Source organism: Labeo rohita, chromosome 6, assembly GCF_022985175.1.
Source record: "Labeo rohita strain BAU-BD-2019 chromosome 6, IGBB_LRoh.1.0, whole genome shotgun sequence".
NCBI classification, from domain to species: Eukaryota; Metazoa; Chordata; class Actinopteri; order Cypriniformes; family Cyprinidae; genus Labeo; species Labeo rohita.
Genome location: NC_066874.1, coordinates 6,767,507 through 6,791,444, shown reverse-complemented (window position 1 = coordinate 6,791,444; position 23,938 = coordinate 6,767,507). Strand labels below are relative to the sequence as shown.

Below are 23,938 nucleotides of genomic sequence, written 5' to 3'. Positions count from 1 at the left end.
CATGCTAGCAACATTGTTAATAATGTTAGAAACATGCTAACAACTTGCTAATCATGTTAGCAACATGCTACCAACATGCTAACAACATGCTAATCATGTTAGAAACATGCTAGCAACTTGTTAATCATGCTAGAAACATGCTAGCAACCTGCTAATCATGTTAGAAATGTGCTAGCAACATGCTAACAACTTGCTAATCATGCTAGAAACATGCTAGCAACATGCTAATCATGTCAGAAACATGGTAACAACTTGCTAATCATGCTAGAAACAAACTAGCAACATGCTAATAACTTGCTAATCATGTTAAAACATGCTAGCAACATGCTAGTAACTTGCTAATAATGTTAGAATCATACTAATATGTTAATTATTTATCTATCTATCTGTCTATCTATAATCTGACCATTACTATCTATCTATTCATCTATCTATATATCTATCTGACAGACTGCATTCAAACTTTAAAACTTCAAAATATTTCAGACTGAAAACCATCCAAACTTAAAACTTTTTAAAAAACGTTAAACTTCTTCAACTTCTTAAACTTTTTAAACTTTTCAAACTTTGTGGTCCGGCTTTCTCAAGCCAACTTAAAGTTTGTCTTGACAAACTTTTTTATCTAGTTCACAATTGTGATCTATTGTAAAATTGTAGCTGTAATTCCCACCTCTGTCCAATTGGTGGAGAGTGCGCTCCAATGTAGCAGCAGAGCACCGGATCCAGAACAAAAACAAAACTGTCACGAATGTTTTCCTATGCGTTTAACTACACACAGGCGAGTACCCAGAAGCTACAACGATCTATCACACCACATTAAAGAGTGCCAAAACTGTATTTATTGCTTGAATTTCCCTATGAAATGGACAGAATTTGAAATCTGAGACTTGTTTAGCCTATTGCTATTTTTTGGAAGGAAGACACAGTTTATTAATCAACTGAAAACAGAATAGACCAAAAGATCGATTGTTATTTAAGAATCGATTTTGGTTCATTAGTCAGAATCTATTAAAATCAAGAAAACAATTTTTTTTCTTTACCCAGCCCTAGCGTATTTTGTTGTTTATAAACACTGCGCTGTCATCCAGTAGGTTCATGATTAAAAATTAAAATGTGAACAAAAATAAAAGCAATTCAATGTTTTATACTAATGAAAATATGAAATTTGTAATGACAGGTAATAATAGATAATGATGGCATTTTTTACAACCCTGTCCGTATATATATATACATTTGCTTTGTTCCACTGCTTTTGAACATCTTAAACATTAATACATGAACACTAATATAACCCTTCATTATGGTAACCATACAAATGAGTTCTTCTGTTTGTCTTTTCATGTTGTCTTAGCCATATGCAGACTTGATGACATATAAAAGTGACACTGAAAGTTGATTGGCATGAATAATTAATTCTGATAATGATTAGTTATATTTGCGTGTAAAGACATATTTAGCCTCCCTTTTCGCTTTCTTCCATGCCATAAAAAATTGTATAATATAAAAATTGTAACTGATCATTGTAGATATTCAGTATGTTTTAATACACATACTTAACTTTGTTTAAGAAATTTTCATTGTGACGTTCATTTTGAACACATTTCAAGGAGACTCGGTCTGCTATATACTTTAAAACCTAATTTTTTTGTTAGGTGGTTTGCCTTACAAGTGTGCATGTGCTGTCTCTAACATAAAGACTACTTTGTTTAATATTTTAACATCTAATGCAATGAAATTCAGAGCATCTTAAGTGCGGCTTTAGTAAAATACTGTTTCAGGCTTCTATATTCTCATCAAAACACAAAAAAAAGACTGCCAGGAGTCTCATATAATGAGCCGATTTGTATCTGTGAAGGAGCGTGAAGCCTTATAAATAAGTCTGGCTACCACAGGCGCTTTTTTTCTCACAGTTATGAATAATCTACACCAGGGCTGTGTGTGGCTGTGGAATGATGTGTGTTTGAGGCGAGTTCAAGGTTGTAAGGCAATCAATTACTTCCTTGACTTGCTGTAGGTACAGATTCCCATCTTCCTCCCTCATGGTAGTGCCAGGTACACCAGGATCCCCCACTCTCCATAGGTTTCCCAGAGTCGGGCTGTCAGCAGGGAATCTCAATAACAAGTACAGAAGACGTTCAACAGAACAGAAACAGCAGGGAGGTCTGCTTCTGGGGTTAATTTAAGACAAGGGGAGGGGTGGGTTTGGTCCTCAAGAAAGAAAAACTGTAAAAGATGGATCATAGAGGTCGAGGTCAGAAAGAGATAAAAAAAAAATAGAAAAAGAGGATAGAAAGTTGTAAATAATGAATGAATCCTAGGCAAACAGAGCAGAGTCTTTTTATGATAGATCAATAATGCAAGATTGACCTTAGACAAAGGGCTTGATCAAAAGAGAGAGAGAAAAGGAATAAAAATTGAGTCAGGAGTCAAAAGGTTTGAAGGGGCACTCTGTTGTATCATATGTTTGATTATTTATTGATTGTGTCCTAAAAAGGAAGAGATATAAAATATGATACTGAAATTTTCACATTGTCACCTTTTTTTGAGATAAGTCTCATGTGCCTCTAGAATGTGTCTGTGAAGTTTAAGCTCAAAATATCCCACAGATCATTTTGAAAATGCCTATTTTGAGTGAAAACAGAAATGTGCTGTTTTCATGCATGTCTCTTTAAATGCAAATGAGCTGCTGCTCATGGGCTTTACAGCTGGTACCTCAGATACTCAGACGAAAAACATCTGTTTGGTTTTGATTCAACCATATCAGTTTAAACTTCTGATATAGGGTTTTCACACATCCGAAGTACGTGCACAGAAAACGTCTGTTACATGGCATGTGAGTCCTAAACTAAGTTCTTTCATATCTTATTGTGCTTACGCTGTCAAATACACACAAGTTCATGTTAAAAACACATAAGTTACAAAAGTACAGTCGGTTATGTCTGTGAAGGTAAACAGCTTGGAAACAAATCGCATTAGATCTGTGTATTAAGTGACAGCAGCATTATACAATACCCAAACAATAAAATAAAAAGAGAAAATCACTCTCTGTTCTGGACTCAGTAACATTTATAGCTTTAATAAGAAGACATTTCTTACTCGAATGCTGCTTTTAAATGCTCTAGCGTGAAGATAAACATAGTGGATTGTGTGCGGTTTACTTAGGGTGGGGTCTCTGTTAATACAGCAGTGTCTGTCAGCAGTCGTGGGCGGTGCCTGTAAAATGTGATGTCACACTTTACAGATTCTGTGAACGGCCTGTTCTGGGACACTGTTTATGATTTATGGGAATTAAAAAAACAAAGCGGGTGGATTTTTATTATTATAGGGTGACTGTGTACACACACTACCAACAATATTTAACCAACATGTAAAAGCGAATTTTGCATAATAGGTGTCCTTTAATAGACTACTTGCACTTATACAAATTTCACTTGATTTATAAGGTATTTCATGAAACTTTCTACTGTAAACTCTGCAACATGTTCCAACACTGTACAGCAATACAACTTCTGTTACAAAACTACTCAATATGTATCCATAGTTTGGTTTTGAAGGCTATTTGCAAAAATATTCATACAAAATATTTAATAATGAGATTTCTGGGGTTCAAGCACACACTGGAAAACACAAGATATTCTCTGTTCATTTTTACTACTAATAATATTATTATTATTATTATTAATAAAAATATAATTAATAAATTGAGATTGAGATTTGGGGTAATTGAGTTTGGGCACTGACCAGCAGAAACATAAACTGGTGCCTATATGGAAAGCAGCCACGGCTTTTAAAAAGACCAATGCTACAAGTAAACTGTCACACTAAACAAGACATAAGGGCATAATGGACATACAAAGTACCTTTTAATTTTCCATATTTGTCACAGCAGAATATGAATCATGCTTAGTGTGGGCTGAGAAACTTCACACAAAATTTACAGCTCACTTACAGTATAACTCTAGGAAGCTGTGCAGCTGAAAGAGGGTCCATAAAAAAAGTGAAGATGATAAGATTATAAACTACATCGAAAGGTGTTTAAAATGTAAAAACATACAAAGAACAGGCAGTAAAAAAATTAAAATTCAATGAGCAGAATCTTAAAATAGCAAAATTAAAAATGAAATTAGGCTTAGCATGACAAGGTGGGGCTGAAGTCACAACTCTGTAGAGTTGTTCACATGAGCCTCGGGTGTCTCAGTCAAAAGTGTAACAATTAGAAAAAGTGTGAAGCGTTAGAGACTGTTTGAATGTTAATTGACAGCTAACGGTTTCATTAGAGCAGTGAGGAAACTCTGGGAAACAGTGGATTCCCATTAGACAGGTAAATGTAGACTTGGTTTGCATGGTCTACATACAGACTAAACTATGCAATATGTTCTGCAATACATAATAACAGAAAAATAGTAAACACTGGTAACAGTAATTTTTGCATAGTGCTGCCAAGATGGCATATTTATATATATATATATATATATATATATTAACAACACATTTATACACAAATATTCAAAAAATAAGAAATGAGAAAAAACATTGGAATGGGATGATTTTTTCTTCTTTATACAAATACTGACACTTAGTCATAAAACAGAATTAATAGAGATATGCAATATAATATTATTCTATATAATATACTGTAGCTATATATTAGAGCAGTGGTTTTTAAACCAGTCCTGTGAGCACCCCCAACACTGCACATTTTGTAGGTCTCTCATATCTGACACACACATTTCAGGCCTTGCTGTTTCTACTAATAAGCTGATGAGTTGAATCAGGTGTGATAGATGAGGGAGACACAGAAAATGTGCAGTGTTAGGGGTGCTCGCAGGACCAGTTGGAAAACCACTGTATTAGAGGGTTAGCTCACCCAAAAATGAAAATTAGCCCATTGTTCACCCTCCAGGCATCCTAGGTGTACTGTATATGACTTCCTTCTTTCAGACGAATGCAATTGGAGTTATATTAAAAAATTATCCTGGCACTTCCAAGCTTTAAAACGGCAAAAACAGGTGTTTCTCTTTATCAGTCCAAAACAAGTCCAATAAAGTGCATCCATCCATAATAAAAAGTGCCTCACATGGCTCCAGGCAGTGAATAAAGGCCTTCTGTAGCGAATCGATGTGTTTTTGTAAGAAAAATATCCATATCTAAAACATAATAATCACTTTAATCTAGCTTGCACTACCAGTTGTACACAGAAGCAGCTCCGGACGGATGACGTAGGTTGTTTGTGTTGCACATGCACCTGTGAGTCTACTGAAAACCTAAATTTGTTTACGGGAGCAAAGGAAGCAAAGATTCCTTACTTTAGCAAAGGAAATCCAGTCTTCTCTTAGTTAATATCAAAATCGTCCTACTTCTTTACAAATTCTCATTTTGAACTTTTAATTCATGACCGTTGGTATGTTTTGGTTTCTCCAGTGTGTTTGCGTTTGTCACGTCCAAGCAGCGCATGTGCAATGCCGACGTCTTACATCATCTGCCTGGAGTGACTTCTGTGTACAACTGTTAGCGCAAGCTAGATTAAAGTGATCTTAGGTTTCAAATATGGATATTATTCCTGCAAAAACGCATCGATCCACTGCAGGAGACCTTTATTCACCCCATGGAGCCGTGTGAGACACGTTTTATTATGGACAGATGCACTTTATAGAACTTTTTTTTGACTGATTAAGAGAAACATCCGTCTATGCCATTCTAAAGCTTGGAAGTGGCGGGATAATTTTTACTATAACTCCGATTGCATTCGTCTGAATGAAGAAAGTCATATACACCTAGGATACTTGGAGGGTGAGTAAATAATGGGCTACTTTTTATTTTCGGGTGAACTAACCCTTTAATGCCACTGTCAACTAATTTTTCTTCAATGTTATGTTATTTTTTCTTGGCCTCAAAAAATAATATACTTTTGCCACAAAATGTTTCCACAGCTTCATGTCACAGTCACGACAATACTAAGTGAACCAAACCAGTATCTTTCTGTACACATTTCTAACACTGTTGCTGGCCAAATACTTTTAATGATTTTAATAAACAAAGTATTAATAAACTGTGTATAACCTAGAACATTTTTAAAATTTAAAGTCTGTTATGTGGGTTATTTGGTTAATAACTCTGACTCCAAAAGTCTCTCTTCATACATAAGTTGGGTAACTTTATGTTGTTTACTTCCTCAGCTCCCAGTTTTTGCACAATGGCACATTATTAAATTACATCACATTTTGGCATTTCATTTTGGGATGATTTCAAAGTATCTTCCTAAATGCTTCAAGAACACATAAATACTCTTTGACTCCCACTGAACTTGTGTCACTGTAAGCGTTTCCATGGAAGCAGTTGCGGAATTCCTGACAATCTGGTCTTGTTTGTGCTTCACTTGCCCTCTGACATTCCAATTACACAGTGTTATCTCTAGGGGGCGACAAGTCATTTCTAAAAGATATGCAACCTGAGCCTTATGCCTTTAAGTCTTTTAAGATATTCCCATAGAAAACAAGAGATCAGATTGTGAGTTCCCCGGAATGAGAACAATGGAGATAAAACGTTGATAAGGCTGGAATCCCCACCCTTTTAATGTAATCCTAACAGACAGGATTACACTTCTCATCCTGTCTCATAATTCCTCTTTTTACTCTCATTTAGATGCATGCTAAACTACTATTTGCTAACTAAGGAAAGGTTCTAAATCACCCTGTTATTTACTACTGTGAGGCTGGCGCTATACAAGCACGCACATGCCTGTCAACTTTTGCATTTAAAAAACACAATATGAACTTGTGCCAAAATTCATGTGCTTGTATGCAATGATAATGTGTTATGTAATCTATCCAAGCATGTAAAGTATCCCCAGAGCAGAGGACAGAGGACCACGATTGGACTCTTTTCCGCTCTCAGAAGTCTGTGTTTCCATAGCCATTACCCTGCAAAGGAAAAAGGATGGAAAATGACATCATGGAAGCATGTAAAACAATGCAGAAAGAAGGAAACGGGAGCAATTAAGACATTCTGTGTTTGTGTGTATAAAAAGCAAACACCCAAGAAAATGACAAGGAGGTTTCACAAGTTTTTAAGATTTCATGCTTGCAGTGTTTTTACTGTTCACTATATTTCCTTCCATAGTGAAATGTAAACGCAAATTTTTCCAGTTCTACAGCTAAGTTTCGCTATGCCCCTGCTACAGCTGCAGGCAGGAAAAATGACTCCACTCACACGGCCTAAGAACTGTTTGTGTGACATTTTTTCCAGAATAAACTTTGAATGGTTACAACTCCAGCAAAATAAATACAGGCAAACATACACACATTCTTGTGCACATCTACCCACAGAGAGAACTCCTCTAAAGTGTTGCTTAGCAAATCTTTATTTAAAGAGAAAACAGGCACCTTTGTTCTATCTCCATTTCTGTATCTCTTTCACTCTCTCTCTTTATTCACAGATGAGCTCATTCTTCAAACATGACTCTTAATATACTATTGCTCTCTTCAATATAAACAGAACAAAACCTAGAGAGCCAGAGAAAGAGTTAGGGGGAGGTTCTGCATGTGGAGAGAGTTGCTCATGTTCCACCGTACACACCCACATACTCGCACTTGACACATGCAAACACATAACTCCCTCAGCAATGGGCCAGGCTAGCTGCCATGGAAACCAAGCTCCGCCCCCATAGGGTGTGGACAGGCTTTTTAAGCTGTGGGGAAGCCTCTACACGGCTCTTCCAATCGCACCAGAGAGGGAGGGAGAGACAGAGAGAGAGAGGGGAAAGAGTCAGAGTGTGGCTGTCTTCAAAAAGGGGTGGGAACGTCAAACCTGGAAGCTGAAAAGTTATTCCCAAGCCTGTAAACAAGAATCAAAGCTGTACGAACTTGGTGGCACTAAAACCAACTAAAAGAGGAGCACCTAAAGGACCATTTTCCTAAATAAAGTCATCTGTTGAGACCAAGATCAGCCTCAGAATGGGAGAAGATGCAGTGCAAGCTGAGAGGAGCAGCATGGCCAGCACACATGAGAACCAGGAGCTGGTGGTGCCAAGCCCCAGCCCCACTCAGTCTTCACCCACACACAGCCTCTCGCAGCTGGGCACCATCGCAGCCAATCTCCCTAGTGGAGAACCTAGCAGCCCTGGGCCTCTAGCTGGCACTCTCCCCAGAGATGGAGCCTCACCTACAGGTCAAGTGAATGCCATCACTGTCTTGACACTACTGGATAAGCTGGTGAACATGCTGGACACAGTGCAAGAGAACCAGCATAAGATGGAGATGAGACAAGTCGAGATGGAGGGAGCGGTGAGGGGCATCCAAAACGACATGACCAAGCTCTCCAAAAGCCACACTTCCACCTCCAACACAGTCAGCAAACTCCTGGAGAAGAGTCGCAAGGTCAGTGTCCACATGAAGGAGGTCAAGGACAAGATGGATAAGCAAGCTGTCCAGGTGAAGAGACTGGAGGCTAATCATGCTCAGCTGATCAAGAGGAACAACTTCAAAGTCCTCATCTTCCAGGTAAATGAACAGTGTGTGTAATGCGGTGGGGTATTTGATGTGCTCAGGTGAGGACACTGAATGATTGCATTGTGCGGGTGTGCACTGAACCAACTGTCTCCAACTCTGATAACAGTATGTCTTACACAGTTGAGTAGAGTCTAATGAATCTAAATGTCATTTGACTAATGAAAAACAGATCACGTGCCTCCCTCAGGGTGGGTCCATTTCTGAAGCAGGGGAGAAGGGTCATAGTTCAGAGTGTAAAGATGAAAGCAATGCTTGAAAGGGTGTGATGTCGCATAAGGTCATTTTGAGGTGGGGTGGAGGCAAGAACTAGGTGGTCGCTTCTTATCTCAGTCTCTAATGGCTATTGCTTTGGGGTCAAAAGCTCAGACAACACTACTCAAACTGTCGAGAGTTTCTGGGATGTTAGAGCAACTGAAAGCAGAACTTCTTGTAAGTCCTTGCAAGTTCTGTACTTGACTCAAAGTATTAACCTCTCTAAAATTCAGCAGGATTCCAAACTAGAGAGCTCGAGAGAGACTCAATAGGGGAGGCTTGTTTTGAAGCTTAGCCAAAAGCTATTATTTAAAGCACAATAGCCTTGAATAGAAGGTGTGTCCAGAGATCAGCTACAGTGCAGCGTAATGTGTATCCTGTTGTCAGAAGACCCGTGCTGAAATGTGCTATGCTACACTGGCTAGCTGCTGTTTACTGCAAGACCTACAATCAAGCGAATGACTCAGTGATTCCAAAGCGAGAGCGTGCTGAGAGAGGCCTTCCATTTTCCCCTCTCTCTTCCCAGCTGTGTGGTTACTGCAGAAGTATATAAAGTAGAGAATGAGGGCCTAGTGAAACATTTTTTAGAAAGTCAACTTTCCATCTTTGTGCGAAGAGAGGGTTTAAACTAAGACGGGAAGGTAAATTTCCTAGTGTGCCGTCACAGACAGAGTTCTGTTTGTTAAAGCTGGCCAAAAATGTTGTGTGTGTATGTTGCTATGGCAGCTACCTTGTTTACTTGCAAGGAAATCCGCTTGGAGGCTATGATAGTTGAGATTTTCCTCTTTCCTAATTATTCCAGGCTCATTACTTGCAGAAAGGGATTTGGTTTGCTATGTTTCATTTCTTAAGCATTTGCAAAGCAGTCCAGGCATGTCTGGTCAGTGTCTAAGGGAATGTGTTTAATCCAGCCATGGGGTTCTTGTGGTCTACTGATCTGTCCTGCGTCGTAGTTAGCATGGGTGGGACCGTGGTGGAAACGGGGGCAAAGTGTTCGTAAAGTTAAAACATTTCAAACAAACATGCCTGACAGTCCCACACAAACATTCATGTTCCTTCATTAAACCCCCCTTCCACTCTCCCTTGGGGTTGCCTGGGTTTGTTTCTAAGGAATGATAGGATCTGACCAGTACTGCAAGTATCCTCAGCTCATTAAACAAACAAAACTTCTGCAGGGGAACCAAAAACTTTTTCCAAGGCACTTCTGCCCACATGTATATACAATTCTCCACGACTAAACAAGCTTGACGAAAACTTTCAGGTGAAGTCTTTGTTGTTTTGTAAGTCTGTTTGTCTTTTAACATTCTCGGTTTTATTTCCTCATCTCCGTAGCTACATTCAGGTGTTCACCACACCCTGCCTGCCTGTGTTTTTCACTTTTATCTTCCCCTGCTGCTGTTGGATTAGGGGTGCTTGGCTCCCCCCTTAGGCGGGAGAGAAAACGCTGTTCTTGCATAAGCAGGAACTCTGGCTCAAATGCTCACATTCCAGAGGTGGAGCGAGTCTCTCCCACTTTAAAAATGATATAAATAGGCCAGAACCACAATCAATTAGAACATGAGACTTGGATCGAGACACTGGTCACCACAGCCATAAAAGAGAAAAGGAGGACGGAGCTTGTGAAGTACGTTAGTTTAGACTTCCTGGATTTAGCCAAACATCATTCCATTTGCAATTCTTTTGCATGATGCAACGTTCTATGAACTAATTGTGGCTCTGTTTCACAAAACTTAACATGTGGAGTGTGTTATAGCTGCACAACATCTCCAAGTTCTCATTACTTTCAGTGCACAATGCTTCAATTTTCATTATGCTGAAAGCCAAACCTAGAGTAGGAAAGCACAAGATGGAATATTTTTACAACTAGCCCTTCACTATCACCTAATAAGGCTATCTGGGCCTCTCCAGAGAGAGAGAGGGAGAAAAAGCGAGAGGGGGAGAAATAGGGTGTGCAAGAAGGCCTGTGGGCAGAGAGAAGGAGACGAGTGTTTGTTTTCCGTTGTCCATCAAAAAGGCATTATCTCTCTTCAAACTCGGCTTACTGTTCCCACTGGTGCACTGGGGGTAAGATGAAAATGATACAAGAAGAGAAAAGGGCTTCAGTGCAACTGAAGAATTATAGCTGCTGCTCAGTGATATTTCTTAAAAAAATCCTGAAAACACACCATGTTAATGACAAAAGTGTAAAAGTTGTTAGTTATTTATTTATAATTCATTATCTATTTATTGACAAAGGGATAGTTTGTTCAAAAATGAAAATTCTTTCATTAATTACTCACCTTCATGTCATTCCAAACTCGTTAACACCTTTGTTTATCTTCAGAAAACAAATTAAGATATTTTTTATGAAATCCGAGAGCTTTCTGACCCTCCATAAATAGCAACACAACTACCACATGCAATTCCCAGAAAGGTAGTAATGATCTCAGTAAAATAGTTTGTGTGACATCCGTCAAAGACTGACACAGAAGAGAAGAAATTGTGAACAAAGCTGTTATTTTTGTTCTCTTTGTGCACAAGAATTATTCTTATTGGGGGTATTATTATTCTTGAAACTCTGATGGATTACTTTAACAATGTCCTTACTACCTTCCATGGCCTTGAACGTGTCAGTTGCGTTGCTGTCTATGCAGGGTCATCAAAAATATCATGTGTTCCGAAGGTTTGGTACAACATGAGAGTTAGCAATTAATGACAGAATTTTCAATTTTGGGTGAACTATCCCTTTAACATTTCATTTCCAAGAAACAAATAATCAAAAGATTAGTTTGTTAAAAAAACAAAAACAAAAAAAAAACAACAAAAAAAAAACACTATATATATATATATATATATATATATATATATATATATATATATATATTTTTTCCATATTTGTTTTCAAATATACAGTGTGTAAACGTTTCTTTCACTAACAACTGTTACAGTAATGAGTGTAAATCTAGTCTCACTCAGCAGGAGACAAACTGAATAGAACAGTGAATAGTGTATTTGGTGAGTTAAAGGGACATTTCATCTAAAAATGACAATTCTGTCATTAATTACTAACCTTCATGTCATTCCAAACCTGTAAGACCTTCATTCATCTTCAGGACACAAATTTAATATATTTTTGATGAAATCCGAGAGCTTTCTGACCCTGCATAGGCAGCAAAGCAGCTGACACATTCAAGGCCCAGAACGGTAGTAAGGACACTGTTAAAATAGTCCACATGATATCAGTTCAACCGTAATGTTGCTGTCTACTGAGAGTCTGAAAGCTCTCGGATTTTATCAAAAATATCTTAATTTGTGTTCTGAAGATGAACGAAGATCTTACAGGTTTGAAATGACATGAGGGTGAGTAATTAATGACAGAATTTCCATTTTTGGGTGAACTGTCCCTTTAACCTTTACCTGTATGAGAATGCATAAACATCAGAGGTATAAAATATACTGATTAACTGCTAAATTGTTAAACCAAACAGAATCGAATTGCATTATAATGAAATAACAAAACTGTAATTTAATAATTAATTGTACAAGCAAATACTTACACCCCTAGCGGGTAGGTGGCCTCGGGGTCCAACCTGCACCATTTCACTGTACAGGGTTAAATACTGGATGAGCATGTGAAATGTTACATGAGAGGAATTTGACATGTTTATGCACACGAGAGCAGTACCAACTACTAGGTGCTCATAAGAATAACTTATTTTGGGAATCAGCCTACACTTGTTAAATTGTATGTTCCTGATACACTAAAATGACTCATAAAAGTAATTTGTTTCTGAAATGGACTATATTTATGATTAAAAGAACAAAAATCAATATTTTTTACCTAGCCCTTACACTAACATACTGAGTCTTACTAATGTCAAAAGATTATATATCATTAAATATCATTTACTCTGTACATTTAAACACACAGCATGTTTTTAGTTAACCTGACAGGTGTCTAATATACTGCCCGCAGGTGCTCACTCCCTTTTTTTCAACTGCCACAATAAAATCAAATGAAATGCAAATAAACCATTTAAATCCATATTTGACAATCAAATCAAAATTAAGTACAAGCATACTGAACATTTATACACTACGTTGCACACACATACAAAGAAAAGTTTAAAAAAAAACACAAAAGCACACTTGTGATAGTGCCATATGCTAAATACTAAATTATTGAAGCAGGCAACTGATATAGTATATTCTCAATGTCTGACAGAATTGTACAGATAACACTGGCTAGGCCTTCCTGAGCTGGACATATACTGTAACTATCTACAAAAGCAGACATCCTTTTGCACTAGGGTTATGAAAGCTGACAGAACTCTGGCTCTTTGGTCCTACATAAATACACACACACACACACTGAAAGGACAAAAGCTGTTATTGTGTGTGTGTCCCGTGACAGGGAGTAGTGCCAGCACAGACAGAAAACTATACACACTTACAATGCCATGGGAACTCATAAGGACATACATGCTAGGACAAACCAGCCCAGAAACGGACTACACTTCGATTACAAAGGAAACTGCAACAAAGCCATGCCCTTTCACATTGATCTTTCAGCAACCTCTTCTTTCAGAATAAAGGTTGAGTAAGAAATCAACACATTGACATCTGATTCACATCAGGGTACTGATTACCCTGAGTTTATTTTGCAATAATGACTCACTGACTGCACATTATTCCACTTATTACATTGATTACTTAGAAAAGAAATAAATCAGTTATGGATAATAAATACTGAAAGTATTATATTTATGTGAGGGGAAAAAATATGCAAAATTCTGTAACTGACCAATCAGAACAAGTATTCCAGAGAGCTATGTAATATAATGTGAATAAATTAAAAGGGATACAAAATTCACTTGGTGTTTGCATATAAACGTGTCTTAGCATTGTGTGGATACAACCACCTTACAATAATAAAAATCCATTCCCTAATTTTTTTTATTACCAAAAAACTAAACAGTCTCAATTATCAAGCCGTTTTGATTTTCTGAGCCCCGTCCACGACCACTGACGGACTGTCCTGTATACGCATATTTCCGCCCTCAGCCAATTGTACACTGTCCCTGCTCGAGCAGATGTAGTGACAATGTCTTGTTTGTAGTTGGATGTAAAAGTGTACATAAGAGTCTTGATTTTCTCCCAACATCAATCACTGTTTTTGATGTGCCACCGAATACACAAAAAACGGAAGAGAGGGGTGGAGTGGGCAGCAGCTCATTATCATTTAAAAAGACATGCACTGAAACAGGTCGCTGAAAACAGAGCTGTTTTTGACAAGGTAAAAAGGGTGTTGTTTTACACGATCATTAAGGAATTTTAGCCAAAGTATCCTGCAGACATTTCATGAAGATTTGAAGTTAAAACTAAAACTAGCACATAAGTGTTTAGTATGTGACGTGACATATTACACAACACAAAATATTATAATGTATTTGAGGACGTTCTGAAATTAAGTTGAAGCTCATGACAGAATATTGTGATTGTTAATGTGATTGTGCTCATAATCAGAGTAACCATAACTGCAGTAAATAAGTGAAATTATATAGGTTTTAATCCTACTATACAGGCATAGGATAAAATCACATTTCTCAAACTCTGTGAATAAATGTAATAACGTAGCATGTTTGAAGAGGTTTGCTCATGTCATGTAAACATCTTAATCCATGTTAATTCCTTACTCTGATCACTGCCAATTATCAGACTGTCGGTGTACATGTAAACGTGGTCATTGTTGCTTGAAGTTTTTCAGGGCTGATTTTTAGAGCTTCTTTCACTCAGCTCTCCCTCCCCATCCTGCTCCAACTATTTTGTTCTGCCTGACTTCTTACACACGTGAAAACACATACACACCCATACGCGTAGCATTTCTTTGCACACGTAGACAGTGTTGAATCTATCAAGCTACAGCTAACAAGCTGCAGTACAAATTACTCATACTGTATAGCTGTTCCAAATGACCTACTTAGTTATAAAGAGAGAACATATTTTACATGTCTATCAGATTAGACCAAGATTTCTAGTAAAACAACTTTGATTATTTATTATTTCCTTAAGCATTTTTTACTGAAAAATAAAAATTAGCTGCAAATGTACTCGTTCACCAATGGATGGATCTTCTGCAATGAATGGATGCCATCAGAATAAGAGTCCAAACAGCTGAAAAAAAGCATCACAATAGTCCACAAATAATCAACACAACTCCAGTCTATCAGTTTTCATCTTGTGAAGAGAAAAGCTGCGTGTTTGTAATAAATAAATTCAACAAATGACCATTTTTAACTTCAAACCAATGTTTCAGAATCCATAACCCATAATGCTGCAACCTCCAGTGGAAAAGTCTAAAATAATTGACATTTCTGTTTAGAACTGTTTTGGTCTGTTTTCACTTCACAGTGTTTAATCTGTTCATATTTCTCTGCTGATTCAGAGAAGACAAGTGTTTCACTGGAGAAAGCACTATGGAATAATATGGAAGAAATGGTTTGAAGTTAAAAATGTCTTAATGATGGATTTGGTTTTTTTTACAAACACAATTGTTTCTTACAATTGATGGACTGGAGTGGCTACTTGTGAATTACTGTGATGTTTTTATCAGTTGTTTGGACTGTCATTCTGACGGCACCCATTCACTGTAGAGGATCCGTTGGTGAGCAAGTGATGTAATGCTAAATTTCTCCAAATCTTTTCCAATAATAAAACAAACTCATCTATATCTAAAATGGCCTGAGAGTAAGTTTTTATTTTTGGGTGAACTATTCCTTTAATTAAAGGCATCCAATGAACCAATTAGCTAAACTGTCAAGCTACAAAATAAAACATTTGATAAGTTAGTAGTTATGGAACTTCTAATTAGTTTTTACCTAACACTCCAAACAAACAGTACTCTCTTTTCTCTCTCTTTCAGTGTGTGGCACAGATACCTGTGCATTTTAAAACAGAGAATGTATACAAGTATATTTCACGTGTGATGTAAAAGCAGAGAACATGGGAAAGTGTATAAGGTTAAACAGCTGCTTCCTGTCAGATGTGATGTAAATGGGTGGCAGGAAAGAGAATGTAAGCATTAAATTTTTTCAGAGAATTACAGGGGCTGGGAGCCCCACTGCATCGCTAAAGATAAAAACATACCACAAGCTTAAATCTACAACACCTTCAGGCACAGCGCCACCTACAACTCTCTCTCTCTACTCTTTACACCCCACCCCAGAGCAAATATTTACCCCCAATCCTTCATAAGTAGGCCTCAAGGTGAAGTGCAAGTCAAGTGTGTTTAGAACATTAAGTGAATATTGGGAAAACGACTGGACAGTGTCTCTGATAACACTATAACTGACAGCAAAAAAAGGAGAGAGCATGGTACGGAAAGGTGCCTGTACATGTGTATATGTCTAAATGTAAAACATTTGGACACATCTATATATTAAATGAGATATGTAAAATACAAAAAGATCTACAGGAATTACATACTGACCAAACTATTTTGTTTTATTTTATTTTAGAATAATATTTTGTGCCTTTTGTTGTCTGGAATAATTTTAACACTATAAGAAACATTAGGTATAGTGGGGATAAAGTAATGCAGGCATTTATGTGTCTATTAGGAGTACATCTGGTCAAACGAACATCAAATAAAACCCAGTCTTTTCTATTACACAAAGAGCACAGGCACAAAGCATGCATTGTGTGCAATGACTCATTCTCACAGTGTTTACTAAAACATTCCCTCTGAAAATGGATTCCTTTAATAACCATAAAACGTAACAGAAACTGTATTTGCCCCTTGTGAGATCTCTTTATATTTGCGTGCATATATGAGAAAACATATATCAACTCGGCTATCATAAGCGCTACACTGCCTGAGGCAAGAGGGACCGGTTTAGTACGCAAATGAATCAAATGTAGGGCATCATTTGACAGGCTGCTCACCATGAGGAAATCATGCACTTCAGTGACAAAAACATATTTTAAGAAAGCTAAAAAAAATTCTAACACAGCTAGAATATGAAGACAATGCTGATGCAGAGGAGGTCATAGTCATTTACAAGTCATTTCCAGATCTCATACCTAAAAGGCAGAATGCATGGAATGAACTGTTTAGTTCCCCACTGAGAAAACAACAGGAAGTTGGTCCTGTGTCTCTGGAGGCCGTAAGAAAGAATTCTTTAACCTGTTTGTAGCTGCTGTAGTTAACGCATAATTTAAGGGTGTATGTTTCTTTGTTTTGCCATCAGCATAAACTGTTCATCTAAAGTCATTTCAAATGCACAGGTTTCAGAGACAAGCCTGAACCTGGTTAACCAGGTTAAGTCAAGAGAAACGGTTTACTTTGAACAGTGCAATTACGCAAGCTGCTGTCAGACGTATCAAAATGTCAACACTCCACTCTTTTTCTCATACACTTTCCTACAAACTGGGGATTTGTGAGATATTGGCATTGCTGTACAGTCTACAGTTACAACTAAAAAGTGACTCAGTGACTGTTGATAGACAGTCTTCTTGCCACACAGGCTAGTCCAGTGGCTCAGCATCTTTTTCTTCTACCTTTTCAAATTTGAGCTACAGTTTGCCACTTGTCTTCAGAACAATAAATTGAAAACATGCAAATACAAACAAAGAGCAATATCAGAGGCATCCAAACAACACTGCAACTATATACACAGCACATAAACAAACACATAAATACTACAAAAGTAGTAGTAGTCCCTCCTCATTACACACAATGTTTAAATAAATAACTTTCATTCATCATTATCCTTATTGTATTTTATTTATTGTAATCAGGGGGAAGAGATATTTTATCTAAATTATTAATTATACACACATTTTTTTGGTTTCACAAAAGGTTACTTGTGGCAAAAGAATGTTCTTCAGATTATAAAAAGGTAAGAAAGAGACGGTTCTTTAAAGAACCTTTGACTGAATGGTTCTTTGTAGAACCAAAAATGGTTCTTTTATGGCATCGCTGTGATAAACCTTTTAAAGCAACTTTATTTTTAAGAGTGTTTGCCATGGTATTGCTTTTAAATAATGGTTCTATTTTATGTTTACACAAACAGTGTCACAGTGCAACAATTTTAATGCTTCTCAAACAATCTTTTCATTTTGTGGTGAAATGTAACCTGGTAGTTTTATAATAGGTTTAAAAATTACACATAGTATTACTATAATTTCCAAATATGACCCTGAAGGAGGACAACTTGTGTTTAGTTGTTCTTGTTATGGTTACAATTTTAACTTGGTGCTATAAATGAATTGCATTCGTTGTTGTCTAATTTATAATCTGTTGGAGCTTAAAAGCAAATTTGCTGTGCCAAATATCATAGTAAATATCACTGTTATAAAAGACTTTGTATATATGTTCTTTTTTTTTTTTTTTCAGCTGATTTTTTTTTTTTTTTTTTTTTTCTCAGAAGTAAAACACTTACTTTCCCTTGGGATTTTTCTGATTTCCACAGTGTTATCATTTGGCATCTCTACACCTATTTCTTGATGTTTAATTTTAAACATAATCAGGAGGTTCATGAAAAACTGCACCTTGCCAAAAACCACCTCTAACAATCCCATCACAACAAAAAAGAGACTTTAACAAAGCAGCTGGAGGGAAACAATACAAACCTACATACAACACTGCTTTCATGATCCTTAAATGCAAATATACAATTACGGCCAATGTTATGTCGCACCGTTTTCTACAGCTGTGTTTCTAGGTTTCTAAGTTTACTAATTGGCAACTCCGATCAGAGACTGATGGAACATGGAAATTCTGTGTTAAAGTTTGCAGGGAGTTGGCCAGATTCATTGTCAACCCGTGCCAGCAATATCATACCAACACCTTTGATCCATATTTGCAGTCCAAAGCAAAGCTCTTTCGTGGGTGGACAGATCTGGTAAATCCCAAAAGCGGTATTTCACCCCTGATTTAGCGCATTGCGTATATCCACGGGGATTACCGTCAGTCATTATGCATCCTTTTTGTTAGTTCTCTTCTGTTAGGTTAAACCTATTCCTCCACTTTGACAGGCCAAACCCGCATTCCCTCGCACAGAGCGCTTTAGAGGCCAGAGTTACAACAGGGGATTCAGAGGGGATCACAACCTTTCTATCATGAACATTAAAGCCCTTTACAAGGCAGTATAATGAGATAAGAAGCATCAAGGCATGTTCTTATTCAATGTTTGCACGTAACATTCTACTAAGGTACCTTCATCTGTTTTTCAAAGGCAGCTTAGATGTATCCTTCGCTGCTTATTATATCTCAGTTTTGTGTGTGTGCTTTGGCGGTTGATAGAAAGAATAAAACAGAACCTGATGGAGCAAAAAAAGAGTCTTAAATGATCATTTAAACAAATCTCAATAATGTCCATGATGGCGTTTATACTGAGAAACAAGCAACAGTGTAGTTTACATGAGAAAAACTATTTAATAGCGCAATAATGTCTCCTTGATAACTGACTCCTAAGAGAACATATATTCCCGAATATTGGGGTATTTGCAATCATACACGCTTGTGTGTGCTCACATTTCAGACTGTAGGAAAGCACTATGGTTAAAGTGATTAACTGGGAGGTTTCCTACGTGACATGACCTCATCCGTATCAGAATTTAGAGCCTTATCGCTAAGAGAGAGGCTCTCAGGCTCTCCTGCGCATTTCTGAAATGCCGTGGAACTTTCTGATGGGTGGGGGGCAAACAGGGCTTCTGTCCAGGTGTCCCTATTGCTGCACTCCACCCCAAATGCTTCCTGACCCTCATTCTACTCCCTTTCAAAGCTTTACACCAGACTTCCCTACTTTCTGCTTTCTCTCTTTTTCCACTTGCCCTGCTCTCCCTCTCTTTCTGTCCTGGATGTCCTCCAAAACACAGTGGAAACTCTGATATGAGTTGTGTAGGGTCATGCCTGGCCTTCCTTCCTATCGTCTCACTATTCTTCAGCCTTTATGATTGTCTCCAGAAGGGAAAAGAGGGTCAGTACACAATGTTTCTCACAACAGATGTTCTTGTCCCCTTGTGTCATTTAAAAAAGCATGCATCCACACTACCCATCTTCACTGCATATAGTAATTCATATTACAAGCTGAGCAGAATGACCTTCATGATGTTTGCGATACTGTATAATCTTTTAAAAGACAAATTCTGGAAACTATTATAGAAGTTCAAGGTGGGGTGACGTTTCTTTGACAGCAGGCTGTACTTCTAAACCCATTCATACTGGCTTCTGCACCATAGATAAATCTCTGGCTGAAGGTGTCCTGTTGTACATTTAAGTAGTTTTTTTTTTTTTTTTCACTGCGATTTTGATCTGACCAGGATACTGGCTTTTAGAGATGTTTCAGAGTACCAGAGACATTGCCTAAACTCTGTCCTGGAGGGCTGGTGTTCTGCAGAGTTTAGCTCCAACCCCAATTAGACACACCTGAACCAGCTAATCAAGCTCTTACTAGGCATGCTAGAAACTTCCCTGCAGGTGTGTTGAGGCAAGTTGGAGCTAAACTCTGCAGGACACTGGTCCTCCAGGACCAAGTTTAGGCATACCTGTTCTAAGCTATGGACCTCACCATAAAGCCCCCTTTTTTTAATATTTATTTTTTACATTTTCACCTTTATGACAAAAAGACAGATCAGAGCTGACAGGAAGCAAAGTGGGAGAGAGATAGGGGAGCGGGATCAGGAAAGGTCCTCAAGTTGGGATTCAAACTTGGGACACCCGTAGCACAAAGCACTATATTGGCTATTGGTGCCGACTGCTTTTACCCTTTTCTAAAGGCATTTTGATTATCTTAAGACCTTCTGAAAGGCATTAATAGAGTATGATGTTATGTAGAAACTATTGCAAGATATTTCCCACAAACACATGACTGCTCTATGTATCATCAGCATTCTAGCACTCCAGTTGTCTGGACAACCAAACACAAATCTTGCAGGCAGCAATTTCAACAATGACTTGTATTCCTCCATGGCATTTCGGAAGTGGGGAAACCATTGCCAAGCTAAAAATGCCATCTAAAAATTCTGAGCACCAATACTGTCAGAAATGCATATTAAGAGCAATCATATGTGGTGTGAAAATTCTGTATGTGAATTGAATCATTTATTAAATCTTTTTCATTTTTTGTTGTGCAGGAGGAAAATGAAATCCCTTCAAGTGTCTTTGTGAAGGAACCTGAACCATTACCTGAAGTGGAGGAGGAGACCCCAGCCATTGATGCCAACCGTTCTCAAGAGGAGGGCCTTCAGACCATCACCCTCTCCTCGGACGAGGAGCAGGTACCAGAAGACGACGAGGATGAAATTTTGGCCGCTTTGGACCTCGAGAGTGAAAGCAGAGTTGAAAAGTCTCGAGCTGAAAAGATCAAGCGCTCCAGTCTCAAGAAAGTAGACAGCCTGAAGAAAGCTTTCTCCAGGCAGAACATCGAGAAGAAGATGAACAAGATCAGCACCAAGATTGTGTCCCCAGAGAAGCGTGAGAAAATTAAGAAGAGTCTGACACCGAACCACCAGAAGAACCCCAGTGCCAAGAGCTCCTCTTTCAAGGTCTCTCCTCTCACCTTCAACATCAAGAAGAACCGCAGTGGTGACGCCGAACCAGAGGCTGAAGGCTCAGCTCAGTCTGAGAGCGCCGTTGCCTCTATCGAACTGGCTCCAATTGAGAGTCCAACTGAAGACCTGTCATTCAGAGAGGTCCACTCCCAACTTGCACCAGCACAAGAGGAAGTAAAAGCAGCCGTGGAAGCAATGGAGAAAGAGGAGATGCCTAACATCCTGAATGGCACGGCCGAGGTTGAGCTGTCCATCACAGAAGATGTAAGCGAGGAGTATGTTCTTTCTGCGACCCTGCCCCAGGACGCCTCCCAGATAGAGGTCTCCCACAATGCCTTACAGGGAGAGGATGAAGAGGAAGGAGAGGAGGAAAAGGCAAGAGAAAGAGGGCAGAGTGAAGACAGCCCTCTAGCAGAAGCTGCAGGCCAAGCAGAGGGTGTTGCTGTAGGACAAGCATCCTAATGTCCTGACCCTCCATTCCAGCCCTAGGACACCCTCCTAAGATGAGAAAACACTCTCTCCCTTATCAGTGCCAGCCATCCCTGCCATGAACCCAGACATCTGCCCTATCCTCAAAGAATACAGACTTACAATACAGGCTATTCAAAGGCAAAATTCATGAACTATATGACATTTGCTTAAAAATCCCATATCGCTGTTGTCCCTAGTCTTTCAGCAGAAATGAATGTGAAAGCAGTCTAATCCAACAGTCTAATCTACAGACCTTCCGCTTGTGAGAAACCCATTCCAGCTGGTATTACTGCACACTCTGTCTTCCTCTGGTGGTGCCTACCTGTCAGCTGAGAAGGTTGGCAAAGGAAAACAAACCGCTAACAGCCAAGGGACTCAACGGATGCCAAGTGCACTCCATCTATCCCATGGACACTTTTTTAACAATAGCTTGGTTTTCATCCAATTCATTTCTTTTGGAACAGCCTGTGCACAGCTGAAAGTGATATTGATTTCATGCAACCTAGATTATGTCCAATCTTGGTCCAGTTTGGTTTTGTTTTTGAGATTAAACAGTACAAATATACTGCCATGTACTATGTCTGTGTTTGTCAGAAATGTGTAACGTATTCGATTTACATTTTGGTTTTAATCAAGTCACACTATGTATACTGTGAACTCATAAATACAGAGACCAAAAGATGTGAGAAAGCTAGTTGGGAAGTGTATTGTCCTAAACTAAAAAAAATACAATTTCTGAATTCTAGAATTTTGCTTTATAGTGACTAATAACATTTAGATAACCTTTTTCACACATCATGCCATGCTATACATTTTCTTTGAACCTGGAAAGCAGTTTACATGGGGGATCCTGGTCTTCCCTGAGCTTAACATATGTCTCGGACCCTAGTCAGAAAGCATTCCTGCTTTTGATATACGGCTCTTTTCAGAGACCATTTCTCAAGTGCCCGTTGGCATGATGCTGGCTGAGAAACAGGCACTGTGAGGCCAGTTTAGATTACAGGCATATTTCTGAAAGTGATGAAGGAGACGATCAGCCCAGTTGGAGGCAAATAAGCCAGAGAAGTGTGGAGATCTGAAAAAGTACAAAAAGAAGTGTAGAGTGTTAAAGTGAAGTTTTGAAATATGAGAGCTGACTAACAAAGGCAAATACCCTCATCATTTTAGAATAAATATCATTTTCTGATATTTGTGCACACTTCAGCACAGCTATCACGCAAACCCAGAAATAAAACTGTGCTGTTAGCGGATCAAGTAAAAAGTGATGGACAGCACTGGCAAATGAGCAATGAGAGTTCCTTTTATCTGAAATTTTGGTCAATAACATAAACATAGTAACATATAAGTCAGTCGAAATCTATTTTATGTTTTTGATATAAATTGTTGCTTCCTGCGCAACGCAAGTAATTAGAGCATATTATTAATTTCAGTATTCCAGTGCTGAACAAAAACATTAAAGTATGTATCTTTGCTTTGGGTGGATGTCTCTTTCAGATGTGAAAAGGGATGAGGGTTTTACTTCTTTTGAGTCTTTAAAAATATAACAGTTTTAACTAATTCTTGCTGATGCTTGTAATCCCTAATCTTTATTTGCATATCCTTTAAGATGTTAATTGCGTCAATGACTTTATAATATATTAAAGAGGTATACCTTGTCTTGGTTATTATGTTTTAAAAACATTACGATTCACGCCAAAGAAAAGGCTCAGTTATAGCAGAGACCTAATAATGTTTCTGTGACACCTGTTTACCAAGTCGTTATTGAAGCACGCTCTGTTCAAATTATTCTTTTAATGCAAATAAATAAAAATGTTGGACCATGCCTTTTTGTGTCTATCTTGTTCCTTGTTATCATTAGTATGCTTTTTTAAGCAATTCATTTTCAGCTGACAGAAATAGACTTTAATCTACTTTGATCTCAAGGTCAATACGTTTTTAAACATTACATGCCCAGTTAACTCTACGTACATCAATATATAAGCTCTAATGTGAGAATGACATTAGTTATTAAGTGGCGCTACAAACACATCAACAATGACAAATGTTTCTTACCTGCATTTTCGTATTAACTTGTTGATTTATAACGTCCTTGTCAGTGCATTTTAGGATATCTGTTTCAGAACATTAATATTAACTAAATTTTTTATGTCAAGGTCAGGCTTGTGTAACCTCTT

At 38.0% G+C, this 23,938-nt stretch overlaps 1 protein-coding gene across 1 annotated transcript; it reads left to right on the top strand.

Annotated features, from left to right (window-relative positions):
* The first annotated feature begins 7,703 nt into the window (after positions 1-7,703).
* Positions 7,704-23,586, top strand: cavin2b (caveolae associated protein 2b). The gene is made up of 2 exons (XM_051112676.1): positions 7,704-8,498; positions 20,877-23,586. The coding sequence occupies exons 1-2, from the start codon at positions 7,953-7,955 to the stop codon at positions 21,753-21,755; spliced, it is 1,425 nt and encodes a 474-aa protein (XP_050968633.1). The 5' UTR covers positions 7,704-7,952; the 3' UTR covers positions 21,756-23,586.
* The last annotated feature ends 352 nt before the right edge of the window (positions 23,587-23,938 follow it).